The sequence below is a fragment of the Heterodontus francisci genome, chromosome 19 (assembly GCF_036365525.1).
Source record: "Heterodontus francisci isolate sHetFra1 chromosome 19, sHetFra1.hap1, whole genome shotgun sequence".
In the NCBI taxonomy this organism is placed as follows: Eukaryota; Metazoa; Chordata; class Chondrichthyes; order Heterodontiformes; family Heterodontidae; genus Heterodontus; species Heterodontus francisci.
The window spans coordinates 18,562,142-18,575,199 of NC_090389.1; the positions used below are offsets into that span (position 1 = coordinate 18,562,142).

At 56.9% G+C, this 13,058-nt stretch overlaps 1 protein-coding gene across 1 annotated transcript in view; it reads left to right on the forward strand.

Annotated features, from left to right (window-relative positions):
- The window catches only part of bap1 (BRCA1 associated deubiquitinase 1), a 51,818-nt gene that overhangs the window by 4,058 nt on the left and 34,702 nt on the right, over positions 1–13,058 (forward strand). Inside the window, exons 3-5 of the mRNA XM_068052257.1 lie at positions 3,995–4,114; positions 6,099–6,160; positions 11,944–12,086. Of these exons, the coding sequence (XP_067908358.1) occupies positions 3,995–4,114; positions 6,099–6,160; positions 11,944–12,086 (325 nt within the window). The remainder of the gene's footprint in view (positions 1–3,994; positions 4,115–6,098; positions 6,161–11,943; positions 12,087–13,058) is intronic.

Below are 13,058 nucleotides of genomic sequence, written 5' to 3' on the forward strand. Positions count from 1 at the left end.
CCCTCTCGCGCGCTCTCCGGCCGCCCTCCCTCTCGCGCGCTCTCCGGCCGCCCTCCCTCTCGCGCGCGCGCTCTCCGGCCGCCCTCCCTCCCTCTCGCGCGTGCGCGCTCTCCGGCCGCCCTCCCTCCCTCGCGCGCAGCGCGCGCTCTCCGGCCGCCCTCCCTCTCGCGCGGCGCGCTCTCCGGCCGCCCTCCCTCTCGCGCGCGCGCGCTCTCCGGCCGCCCTCCCTCTCGCGCGCGTCGCGCTCTCTCCGGCCGCCCTCCCTCTCGCGCGCGCGCTCTCCGGCCGCCCTCCCTCTCGCGCGCGCGCTCTCCGGCCGCCCTCCCTCTCGCGCGCGCGCTCTCCGGCCGCCCTCCCTCTCGCGCGCGCGCTCTCCGGCCGCCCTCCTCTCGCGCGCGCGCTCTCTCCGGCCGCCCTCCCTCTCGCGCTCTCCGGCCGCCCTCCCTCTCGCGCGCGCGCTCTCCGGCCGCCCTCCCCTCTCGCGCGCGCGCGCGCGCTCTCGGCCGCCCTCCCTCTCGCGCGCGCACGCGCGCTCTCCGGCCGCCCTCCCTCTCGCGCGCGCCTCGCGCGCGCGCTCTCGGCCGCCCTCCCTCTCGCGCGCGCGCTCTCCGGCCGCCCTCCCTCTCGCGCGCCGCGCTCTCCGGCCGCCCTCCCTCTCGCGCGCGCGCTCTCCGGCCGCCCTCCCTCTCGCGCGCCGCGCGCGCGCGCTCTCCGGCCGCCCTCCCTCCTCTCGCGCGCGCGCGCGCTCTCCGGCCGCCCTCCCTCTCGCGCGCGCTCTCCGGCCGCCCTCCCTCTCGCGCGCGCGCGCGCTCTCCGGCCGCCCTCCCTCTCGCGCGCGCGTGCGCTCTCCGGCCGCCCTCCCTCGCGCGCGCGCTCTCCGGCCGCCCTCCCTCTCTCGCGCTGCGCGCGCGCTCTCCGGCCGCCCTCCCTCTCGCGCGCGCTCTCCGGCCGCCCTCCCTCTCGCGCGCGCGCTCTACGGCCGCCCCTCCCTCTCGCGCGCGCGCGCTCTCCGGCTGCCCTCCCTCTCGCGCGCGCGCGCGCTCTCCGGCCGCCCTCCCTCTCGCGCGCGCGCGCTCCGGCCGCCCTCCCTCTCGCGCGCGCTCTCCGGCCGCCCTCCCCTCCCTCTCCCTCGCGCGCGCTCTCCGGCCGTCCTCCCTCTCGCAGCGCTGCGCGCGCTCTCCGGCCGCCCTCCCTCTCGCGCGCGCTCCTCCGGCCGCCCTCCCTCTCGCGCGCGCGCGCGCTCTCTCCGGCCGCCCTCCCTCTCGCGCGCGCCCTCCGGCCGCCCTCCCTCTCGCGCGCCGCGCGCTCTCCGGCCGCCCCTCCCTCTCGCGCGCGCGCGCTCTCCGGCCGCCCTCCCTCTCGCGCGCGCTGCGCGCTCTCCGGCCGCCCTCCCTCTCGCGCGCGCGCTCTCCGGCCTCCCTCCCTCTCGCGCGCGCGCGCGCTCTCCGGCCGCCCTCCCTCTCGCGCGCGCGCTCTCCGGCCGCCCTCCCTCTCGCGCGCAGCTGCGCGCGCTCTCCGGCCGCCCTCCCTCTCGCGCGCGCGCGCGCTCTCCGGCCGCCCTCCCTCTCGCGCGCGCGCTCCGGCCGCCCTCCCTCTCGCGCGCGCGCGCGCTCTCCGGCCGCCCTCCCTCTCGCGCGCGCGCTGCGCTCTCCGGCCGCCCTCCCTCTCGCGCGCGCGCGCGCTCTCTCCGGCCGCCCTCCCTCTCGCGCGCGCGCGCGCTCTCCGGCCGCCCTCCCTCTTGCGCGCGCGCTCTCCTGCCGCCCTCCCTCTCGCGCGCGCGCTCTCCGGCCGCCCTCCCTCTCGCGCGCGCACTCTCTCCGGCCGCCCTCCCTCTCGCGCGCGCGCGCTATCCGGCCGCCCTCCCTCTCGCGCGCGCGCGCTCTCCGGCCGCCCTCCCTCTCGCGCGCGCGCGATCTCCGGCCGCCCTCCCTCTCGCGCGCGCGCGCTCTCCGGCCGCCCTCCCTCTCGCGCGCGCGCGCTCTCCGGCCGCCCTCCCTCTCGCGCCGCGCGCGCTCTCCGGCCGCCCTCCCTCTCGCGCGCGCGCGCTCTCCGGCCGCCCTCCCTCTCGCGCGCGTGCGCTGTCCGGCCGCCCTCCCTCTCGCGCGCGCGCGCTCTCCGGCTGCCCTCCCTCTCGCGCGCGCGCGCTCTCCGGCCGCCCTCCCTCTCGCGCGCGCGCGCTCTCCGGCCGCCCTCCCTCTCGCGCGCGCGCGCTCTCCGGCCGCCCTCCCTCTCGCGCGCGCGCGCTCTCCGGCCGCCCTCCCTCTCGCGCGCGCGCGCTCTCCGGCCGCCCTCCCTCTCGCGCGCGCGCGCGCTCTCCGGCCGCCCTCCCTCTCGCGCGCGCGCGCTCTCCGGCCGCTCTCCCTCTCGCGCGCGCGCGCTCTCCGGCCGCCCTCCCTCTCGCGCGCGCGCAGCGCTCTTCCGGCCGCCCTCCCTCTCGCGCGCTCTCCGGCCGCCCTCCCTCTCGCGCGCTCTCCGGCCGCCCTCCCTCTCGCGCGCTCTCCGGCCGCCCTCCGTCTCGCGCGCTCTCCGGCCGCCCTCCCTCTCGCGCGCTCTCCGGCCGCCCTCCCTCTCGCGCGCTCTCCGGCCGCCCTCCCTCTCGCGCGCTCTCCGGCCGCCCTCCCTCTCGCGCGCTCTCCGGCCGCCCTCCCTCTCGCGCGCTCTCCGGCCGCCCTCCCTCTCGCGCGCGCGCGCTCTCCGGCCGCCCTCCCTCTCGCGCGCGCGCGCTCTCCGGCCGCCCTCCCTCTCGCGCGCGCGCGCTCTCCGGCCGCCCTCCCTCTCGCGCGCGCGCTCTCTCCGGCCGCCCTCCCTCTCGCGCGCGCGCGCTCTCCGGCCGCCCTCCCTCTCGCGCGCGCGCGCTCTCCGGCCGCCCTCCCTCTCGCGCGCGCGCGCTCTCCGGCCGCCCTCCCTCTCGCGCGCGCGCGCTCTCCGTCCGCCCTCCCTCTCGCGCGCAGCGCAATCTCCGGCCGCCCTCACTCTCGCGCGCGCGCGCGCGCTCTCCGGCCGCCCTCCCTCTCGCGCGCAGCGCGCGCTCTCCGGCCGCCCGCCCTCTCGCGCGCGCGCGCTCTCCGGCCGCCCGCCCTCTCGCGCGCGCGCGCTCTCCGGCCGCCCGCCCTCTCGCGCGCAGCGCGCTCTCCGGCCGCCCGCCCTCTCGCGCGCGCGCGCTCTCCGGCCGCCCGCCCTCTCGCGCGCTGCGCGCTCTCCGGCCGCCCGCCCTCTCGCGCGCGCGCGCTCTCCGGCCGCCCGCCCTCTCGCGCGCGCGCGCTCTCCGGCCGCCCGCCCTCTCGCGCGCGCGCGCTCTCCGGCCGCCCGCCCTCTCGCGCGCGCGCGCTCTCCGGCCGCCCGCCCTCTCGCGCGCGCGCGCTCTCCGGCCGCCCGCCCTCCGCCCTCTCTCCGCCCTCCGCCCTCTCTCCGCCCTCTCTCCGCCCTCTCTCCGCCCTCTCTCCGCCCTCTCTCCGCCCTCTCTCCGCCCTCTCTCCGCCCTCTCTCCGCCCTCGCTCCCGCCCTCGCTCCCGCCCTCGCTCCCGCCCTCGCTCCCGCCCTCGCTCGCGCCCTCGCTCGCGCCCTCTCTCCGCCCCCTCGCGCTCTCTCCGCCCCTCAAATTCATCACTTTGATATTTGTTGCCCGTTCCGAAGTCCTGTTATTTATGTATAGGGTAAATAAGAACAGTCCTGAGACTATGGAAGTCTGCTCACCACATCAATCCTTTGCTTTCTGCCTTCAATCATCTCTCTATCCACTTGTCCACGTTCCCTATATTTCCATGCACCATGAGCCTCTTAAGACGTATCTTGGCCAAAAGTTTTTTAAAATCCATATCCACTACATCCACTGCATTTCGTTTATCTGCCTATCAATTATTTCCTTGCGTAATTCTATATAATGTTTGTGAAGCATGACCTATCTTTTAGAAACCTGTGCTGACTGACCCTGATTAACTGAAGTTTTTCCAAGTACACCATAATCTAATTGCATGTTTTCAATCTTGTCTCAAAGCTGATCCCAAACTCGTGTGCAACGCATGCTTTGCTCAGCGTCCTCTTGAACTGCGACAATGTGGAGTTGGGTCCCACCCTGAGCCGGATGAAGGACTTTACCAAAGGTTTCAGCCCAGAGGTACGGGTTCACCTTGAGAATATCCCACACAGGCTGAAAGTGCTTTGGTTTCTGGTTTATTGCATTGTGATCATACAAAAATCCTGAAGGGCAAGATTGTACATTTAATTTTAAGGATTAAATGGGTAGTAGAATATATACAAAGTTTTGGGAAGATTTTGGGAATCATGTTCAAAATGTAGTACTGTATAACCCTTGAATCCACCCATCAAAGAATGGGTTTGTTGCAAATAGATCTTCACCATTCAGAACAGGTACAATTTTTTTTTTGGTGCAATGAATTCTTTCTTGTAATCCTCTGCCTCCACAGACCCTGCACCAGCTGCAGCATATGCCTCAGCTGTTCCAAACTGTATGGAAGACTGGCCTGTGGATAACTGCATTGTTCTACTCACTAAATATTTAATTAACTTTTGCAGATTGTAAGACTGTTCTCATTTTATTTCCGAATAAAGCGGTTGATTTCTAATTTGATTTGAGAAAGAAATGCAGACCCCGCGGCAGGTGCTCGGAAGCATGCTGCAGCTCCGTTCCAGTTGAGTGTCCCACTGGACACTGGGCAGAATCTTCCCAGCCCCTTGGAGGCAGCTTTGGAGGTTGGGGGTGGGTGCTGGAGAAATATCGCAAAATCCATTGGCACAGCTCCCCGATGCTGTCCCACTTCCTGGCGAGTTTCGCAGGAGTGGGCTGCCATGGGAATTAGCAGCCTGCTCCAACTAAGAGCCATTATCTCACGCCGATGGAACTTTCCCAGTGTCAGCTGGGTCCCCCTGCTGTGACCAGAGCCCGGAACTACTTGGAGTCAGCCTCCCGGCAGCAGGTCACAACCTCCTCTCAAACCCCCAATGACGGCAAGGCTGAAACAGCAGCAGCCACGGTCACAATCACTCCTGTGGAGTGGTTCCTCCTGCACACTGATGGCCCTAACACATCTGGGCCTTTTTTAAAAAAAACATGTTGTTCAGCCATCTGAGGCGCCTCAATTTTGAGGCACCTTTGTTAAATTCCAGGAAGCTTCTTGTAGCTCCTCACTCAAACCTTCCACCAGTCTCAGTAAGTGTCTGCTTGTAAGTGCTCAAGTAAGACCTCAATTAACACCCTCCACCTGCATTATAATTAAACAATTGATACACAATTAACAGATTAACACCTTCACCCTCACTCACCTCCTTCAGCAGTGCCCATTTCGTCCATTGGGGCAGCGGGCCCTCTCATTGGGTCTCACGCATCACGGTCCTGCCCATTGTTCCTAATTGGACCGCGGGCATGGCCTGTTAATTGGCCACCTCCTGTAAGATCGCAATGTCTTGCAGATGGCAGACACCAGCCAGTCAGGACCTGGAAATGGCCCTGACCCTCAATTATTTTCTGTCGGGCAGATTCCACCCATTGTGTCCTCCGGGATCATTTAAAACAATTTTAAAAGTGTGTTTATCTTATTTAAAGGCACTATGTTTTACCAGTGTGAGCGAAACTCCCCAGTTGTTCAGCTCTGAACGCCTGGTGGTATACTGAGCTATAAACCAACTTCAGTCGCTGGTCTATCTGAGTTAGCTGATCTCAACCAAGGTAGTGCTAGAGATGCTACTGTTGTCCTCCGAACCATGGACCAAGGAGGCGAAAATTCAGCAAGACTTCCTGTTGTTCCTGATGGCTATCCAGCACCCTGTGCAAGAAAATGCACTTGTCAGCCAAGGATAGGATCAGGCACAGCTACGAAGGGCTTGCTGATACTGCCTGTATAAGCTCAAGATGCAGAATAGTCACTTGCATGGGGTATCTATTGGTACTGTTAACACAGCAGGAGTTAATACCTTCAGAAGAAAGGGAAAATCAGAGGAGGCACCAAACAGTTTGTGCAAGTCGAGCATTCAACACTAGGCTTACGTAATGTGGTTGTGTGCATGAAGCAGGTTTGCAAGCTGTTATTACTGTTGAATTATTAACCCACAAGTGACCAGAGCTATTCATTTTGGCTTCACAGAGTAAAGGCTATGCAATCGGTAATGCTCCAGAGTTAGCAAAGGCACACAACAGCCATGCCAGGTAGGAGTGCATTTTATTTTTCAGCCTTTGGTAGAATGTGACACGAGAATTCGAATACAGTTTTGAAATTCTGGATGATTTCCCAGGGCATTGTTCAAGGGCAGTCTGGAACACCGTTTTGAGATTTAGCTACCATTGTTGGTTATGTTTAACCTTGCTTATTTCTTTAAAACCACTGGTTAGTACTCACTGTGGGAAGAAATCTAAAAAGGCAACTTGAAGCTAAGGTACATTTCCAGATTTTTGAAGGGTGTTTTCTATCTGTATCAAAGTCTGGGGCTTGAAGAATGTGCACTGGTGCAAGAATTCTATTTAAAAAGAGAAATCTGAGGAACGTCATAACGTTTTTACTGTACAATAGAAGCCGTAGTAATAAAGCCAGCAATTTAATGGTCAAGTGTCCAAGTTTTGTAAATCTGTGAGAAACTATGAACAAATAGCTCCCCCATGGCGTAACTACTTAAATTTCTAAACATACTCCTCACTTTTAAAAGAGAATCTCAAAGCTCTCAACGCAGTGAAGGGAAAAATTAGGAAAAGAAGGGTTTTCAGTAGTCTTTTGATAGCGTGGAAGGGTTTAGGGAACAGTTCTTCTGTTTGTGAATGTACCTCCCAGCATGGTACAGAGCAGAAGGTCCCAGTTTCATGCCTAGTCTGCACAGAGTTATCTGATCTTAGCTGGATGAAGCCCAATGGTGCTACAAATGGCCTTGATAGAGTCATAGAGAGTCATATAGTCATAGATTTATAGAGCAGAGAAACAGACCGTTCGGCCCACCATGTCTGTGCCGGCCTAACTATTCTAATCCCATTTTCCAGCACTTGGCCCGTAGCCTTGTATGCTATGGCGTTTCAAGTGCTCATCTAAATACTTCTTAAATGTTGTGATGGTTCCTGCCTCTACCACCTCTTCAGGCAGTGCATTCCAGATTCCAACCACCCTCCTCGGTGAAAACGTTTTTCCTCAAATCCCCTTTAAACCTCCTGCCCCTTACCTTAAATCTATGCCCCCTGGTTATTGACACCTTCACTAAGGGAAAAAGTTTCTTCCTATCTAACCTATCAGTGCCCCTCATAATATTGTGTACCTCAGTCAGGTCCCCCTCAACCTTCTCTGCTCTAAGGAAAACAACCCTAGCCTTTTCAGTCTCTCTTCATAGCTGAAATGCTCCAGCCCAGGCAACATCCTGGTGAATCTCCTCTGCACCCTCTCCAGTGCAAGCACATCCTTCCTATAGTGTGGTGCCCAGAACTGTACACAGTACTCTAGCTGTGGCCTAACTAGCATTTTATACAGCTCCATCATAACCTCCCTGTTCTTCTATTCTGTGCCTTGGCTAATAAAGGCAAGTATCCCATATGCCTTCCTAACCACCTTATCTACCTGTGCTGCTGCCTTTAGTAATCTATGTACAAGTACACCAAGGTCCCTCTGACTGTCTATACTTCCCAGGGTCCTACCATCCATTGTACATTCCCTTGCCTTGTTAGTCCTCCCAAAATGCATCACCTCACACTTCTCGGGATTAAATTCCATTTGTCACTGCTCTACCCATCTATATCGTCCTGTAATTGAAGGCTTTCCTCCTCACTATTTATGACACCACCAATTTTCATGTCATCTACGAACTTACTGATCATACCTCCTATACTCATGTCTAAATCATTAATATACACTACAAACAGCAAGGGTCCCAGCACCGCTCCCTGCGATACACCACTGGTCACAGGCTTTCACTCGCAAAAACAACCCTTGACCATCACCCTCTGCCTCCTGCCACTGAGCCAATTTTGGATCCAATTTGCCAAATTGCCCTAGATCCCATGGGCTCTTACCTTCTTAACCAATCTCCCATGTGGTACCATATCAAAATCCTTACTGAAGTCCATGTAGACTACATCAACTGCTTTACCCTCTTCTACACATCTAGTCACCACCTCAAAATTCAATCTCCCCCTGACAAAGCCATGCTGACTATCCCTGATTAATCCCTGCCTCTCCAAGTGTAGATTAATCCTGTCCCTTGGAATTTTTCCCAATAGTTTCCCAACCACTGATGTTTGATGACCATGTATTGGGAAGGTTGAAGGACAGCATCTGCTTTGGCTGCGATGCCCTCCGTTGTAGAAATGCCAGCCATCTTCACTCACATGAGAATGGTTACTGGAGGGCAGGGGAATGGTCTTGGTGCATAACAATTGTACCCAGGAAGGGTCAGCACCTTCAGAAGGGGAGGAAACCATGAAAAGCTCCTTGTGCATTGTATAGATTCAAGTAGCAAATCTTGTGCCATCTTAAATGCCATGTCAAGCAGTTTAGTGCTACTATGATTGATGGCGTTATGAGTGTTGGATGATGCAGTCCAGTTTGATCAGAACCAGTACCTCTGCTGGGAACATAGGTTGATCAACATCTACAAGTCTTGGTTACCTTCACAGGTCCAGTTATGTCAGTTGCTCAGGTAAGCAGATTCCATGCCTTCTACCGGCCAGAGTTGATCCACATTGCTCATTACCTACTTAGAAGATGGCATAACTAAGGGTTGTAACATCGTGTGCTCCTTGACATATGAACTGAACATAATGTCTTTCACACATCCCCATGCTAATACTTCTTCAATCATTGTGAAGGTATACCAAGAATAAACTTCGTAAGATGAGACCAGATACAAATTGTTGAACTGTTTTATTTCATCAAACAGCAAGTCTAAACAAACCAGCAGTTATGCTGTGATAATTAGTTCAATCAAGGCAACCTGCCTTTACATAATGATACAAAGTAATAAGCATGCTATATTTCCACACAACACTGGGTTGCCTTGATCAACTTAAAATAACTTCCACCATCCTGCACGTCTGAGCCTGGGGAAAGCTTGCTGTTGCTCTCTCTCGCCCCACCCCCCCCCTCTGTCTCGCCCCACCCCACCCCCCTCCTCTCTCTCGCCCCACCCCCCCCCTCTGTCTCGCCCCACCCCACCCCCCTCCTCTCTCTCGCCCCACCCCCCTCCTCTCTCTCGCCCCCACCCCCCCTCCTCTCTCTCGCCCCACCCCCCTCCTCTCTCTCGCCCCACCCCCCCTCCTCTCTCTCGCCCCACCCCCCTCCTCTCTCTCGCCCCACCCCCCTCCTCTCTCTCGCCCCACCCCCCTCCTCTCTCTCGCCCCACCCCCCTCCTCTCTCTCGCCCCACCCCCCTCCTCTCTCTCGCCCCACCCCCCCTCCTCTCTCTCGCCCCACCCCCCTCCTCTCTGTCGTCCCCACCCCCCCTCCCCTCGCATTTATTGCCCTTGAGAAGATGGTCTTGAGCTGCCTTCTCGAACCCCTGCAGTCCTTGGGGTGGAGGTACACCGATATTGCTGTTAGGGAGGGAGTTCCAGGATTTTGATCCAACTACAGTGAAGGAACGGCGATATAGTTCCAATCAGAATGGTGTGTGACTTGGGGGGGTGCGGTATCTTGCAGGTGGTGTTGTTCCCTTTCATCTGCTGCCCTTGTTCTTCTAGGTGCTAGAGGTCGCGGGTTTGACAGGTGCTGTCTAAGGAGCCTTGGTGAGTTGCTGCAGTGCATCTTGTAGATGGTACACACTGCTGCCACTGTGCGTCGGTGGTGGAGGGAGTGAATGTTGAAGGTGGTGAATGGGGTGACAATCAAGCGGCTGCTTTGTTTTGGATGGTGTTCAGCTTCTTGAGTGTTGTTGGAGCAGCACCCATCCAGCCAAGTGGAGAGTATTCCATCATACTCCTGACTTGTGCTTTGTAGATGGTGGACAGGCTTTGGGGAGTCAGGAGGTGAGTTACTCGCCACAGAATTGCCAGCCTCTGACCTGCTCTTGTAGTTACAGCATTTATGTGGCTGGTCCAGTTCAGTTTCTGGTCAATGCCGACATTCCCCAACCCCCAGCGCCCCAAAATCAGGATGTTGATAGTGGACGATTCAGCGATCGTAATGCCATTGAACGTCAAGGGGAGTTGGTTAGATTCTCTCTTGTTTGAGATGGTCATTGCCTGGCACTTTTTAAAAATATTTATTCATGGGATGTGGGCATCGCTGGCTCGACCAGCATTTATTGTCCATCCCTAATTGCCCTTGACAACTGAGTGGCTTACTGGGCCATTTCAGTGGGCACTTTAGAGTCAGCCACATTACTGTGTGTCTGGAGTCACATGTCGGCCAGATCAGGTAAGGACGTCCAATTTCCTTCCCTAAAGGACATTAGTGAACCAGATGGGTTTTACAACCATCGACAATGGTTTCATGGTCACCAATAGAATAGCACTTGTGTGGTACGAATGTTACTTGCCACTTATCAGCCCACGCCTGGATGTTGCCCAGGTTTTCCTGCATATGGACATTGCCTGCTTCAGTATCTAAGGAGTCATGATGAATAGTGCTGAACACTGTGCAATCATCAGCGAACATCCCCACTTCTGACCTTCTGATGGAGGGTAGGTCATTGGTGAAGCAGCTGAAGATAGTTGGACCTAGGACACTACCATGAGGAACTCCTGCAATGATGTCCTGGGACTGAGATGATTGACCTCCAACAACCACAGCCATCTTTCTTTGTTCTAGGTGTGACTCCAACCAATGGAAAGTTTTTCCCCTGATTCCCAGTGACTCCAGTTTTGCTGGAGCTCCTTGATGCCATACTCTGTCAAATGCTGCCTTAATGTCAAGGGCAGTCACTCTCTCCTCACCTCTGGAGTTCAGCTCTTTTGTCCATGTTTGGACCAAGGCTGTAATAAGGTCAGGAGCTGAGTGGCCCTGGCAGAACCCAAACTGAGCGTCAGTGAGCAGGTTATTGCTGAGCAAGTGTCGCTTGATAGCACTGTCAATGACCCCCTCCATCACTTTGCTGATGATTGAGGGTAGACTGATAGAGCGGTAATTGGCCGGGTTGGATTTGTCCTGCTTTTTGTATACAGGACATACCTGGGCAATTTTCCACATTGCTGGGTCAATGCCAGTGTTGTAGCTGTACTGTAACAGCTCGCCTAGGGGTGCGGCTAGTTCTGGGGCATAGGTCTTCAGTACTATTGCCGGAATGTTGTCAGGGCCTGGAGCCTTTGCAGTATCCAGTGCCTTCAGCAGTTTCTTGATACCACATGGAGTGAATCTGATTGGCTGAAGACTGGCATCTGTCATGCTGGGGACCTCTGGGGGAGGCCAAAATGCATCATTCACTTGGCATTTCTGTCTGAAGATGGTCGCAAATGCTTCAGCCTTGTCTTTTGCACTGATGTGCTGGGCTTCCCCATTGCTGAGGATGAGGATATTTGTGGAGCCACCTCCTCTTGTTGGTTGTTTAATATTCACCACCATTCGTGACTGGATGTGGCAGGACTGCAGAGCTTAGATCTGATCTGTTGGTTGTGGGATTGATTAGCCCTGTCTATTGCATGCTGCTTCTGCTGTTTGACATGCAAGTAGTCCTCTGTTGTAGCTTCACCAGGCTGACATCTCATTATTAGGTATGCCTGGTGCTGCTCCGGGCATGTTCTCCTGCACTCTTCATTGAACCAGGGTTGGTCCCCTGGCTTGATGGTAGTGGGGGATATGCCAGGCCATGAGGTTACAGATTGTGGTTGAATACAATTCTGCTACTGCAGACGGCCCACAGCTCCTCATGGATGCCCAGTTTTGAGTTGCTAGATTTGTTCAAAATCTATCTCATTTAGCACGGTGGTAGTGCCACACAACATGACAATGTTTCCTCTGAATATGTACTCTGACAACTGTGTAACACTCCTTAGCTGAGCTTCTTATCTCCATTTTTTTCCCTCTAGGCCAGAGCCACGGCACCTTCCGGAGAAACAGAATGGGATCAGTGCTGTGCGGACCATGGAGGCCTTTCACTTTGTCAGTTACGTTCCCATTAAAGGTCGCCTCTTTGAACTGGATGGTTTGAAAGCCTATCCCATTGATCACGGTATGAACCACTCTGCATGGTGTTGCACGTCACCATAAGACAAGCACTTCAGTTTGCATTGAATGTTCAGACACACAACTTGCAGCTTCTTAAGTTGATGGCAGGATTCCCTTATATTCAAAGTGTCCAATTAGTGATTGGATTTTTGGCCCTGATAGTTTAACTGCAGCAGGCCGCATTTCCCCCTTTCAGTTTGCATTACAATTTGTGGCTTTAGTTACATTTAGCCACTTCCATCTTTCAAGACCTGCTTTCAGGCATCTTTTATCCTCCATGTCCTATGAATGGATTGTGGACTTCCCTCTGCCTTAACACTAGTGCTGTTTTGTGTGAATACTGGCTGTTTACTGTAATGTCTAGTGGTAAGAGGCATCCTGGAATTCCTGTCCACAGTAACAGCAGTAGGGCCTGTTATTTACCGCCTCATGCCATTTTCACTGAGTATTTGCCACACAGTGGATAGCACTCGCTTTAGAACTGACATACTAGGTAGGTCCTGGTATGACCCTGTTGAATGATAAGATTTCAGCCAAAGTGGTGGTAAGGATGCGATAGTGATCTTTGTGCCCTCTGCTTGATGGAAGGAAAATTAGCCAAAGTTCCTACTCCTGATCGTTATCCATAATCCCTGTGGGAAGTGCAAATGTTGATGTCTGAAGATACAAAAAGCTTGGCTCTGATTTTAACTACCATGTGGTCAAATAGTCCATCACCGCTCACTGTTTCGACTCACATGAGGAACAGCACTTGGATGAGGTACTGGAAAGCAGCCAGTGCTGATAGACTCGTATTCCAGCAAGAGGAGAGGAAATAAGAACTTTGAGGAGGAATAAATGTGACATACTTGGTGGGAGCAGTGATCAAGGAAAACATCCTGAAAGAAGTCTGCACACAGACCAACAGCATAGGAACAAGAATAAGCCATTCAGCCCCTCTAGCCTGTTCCATTCTGTTAGATCATGGCCGAGCTGT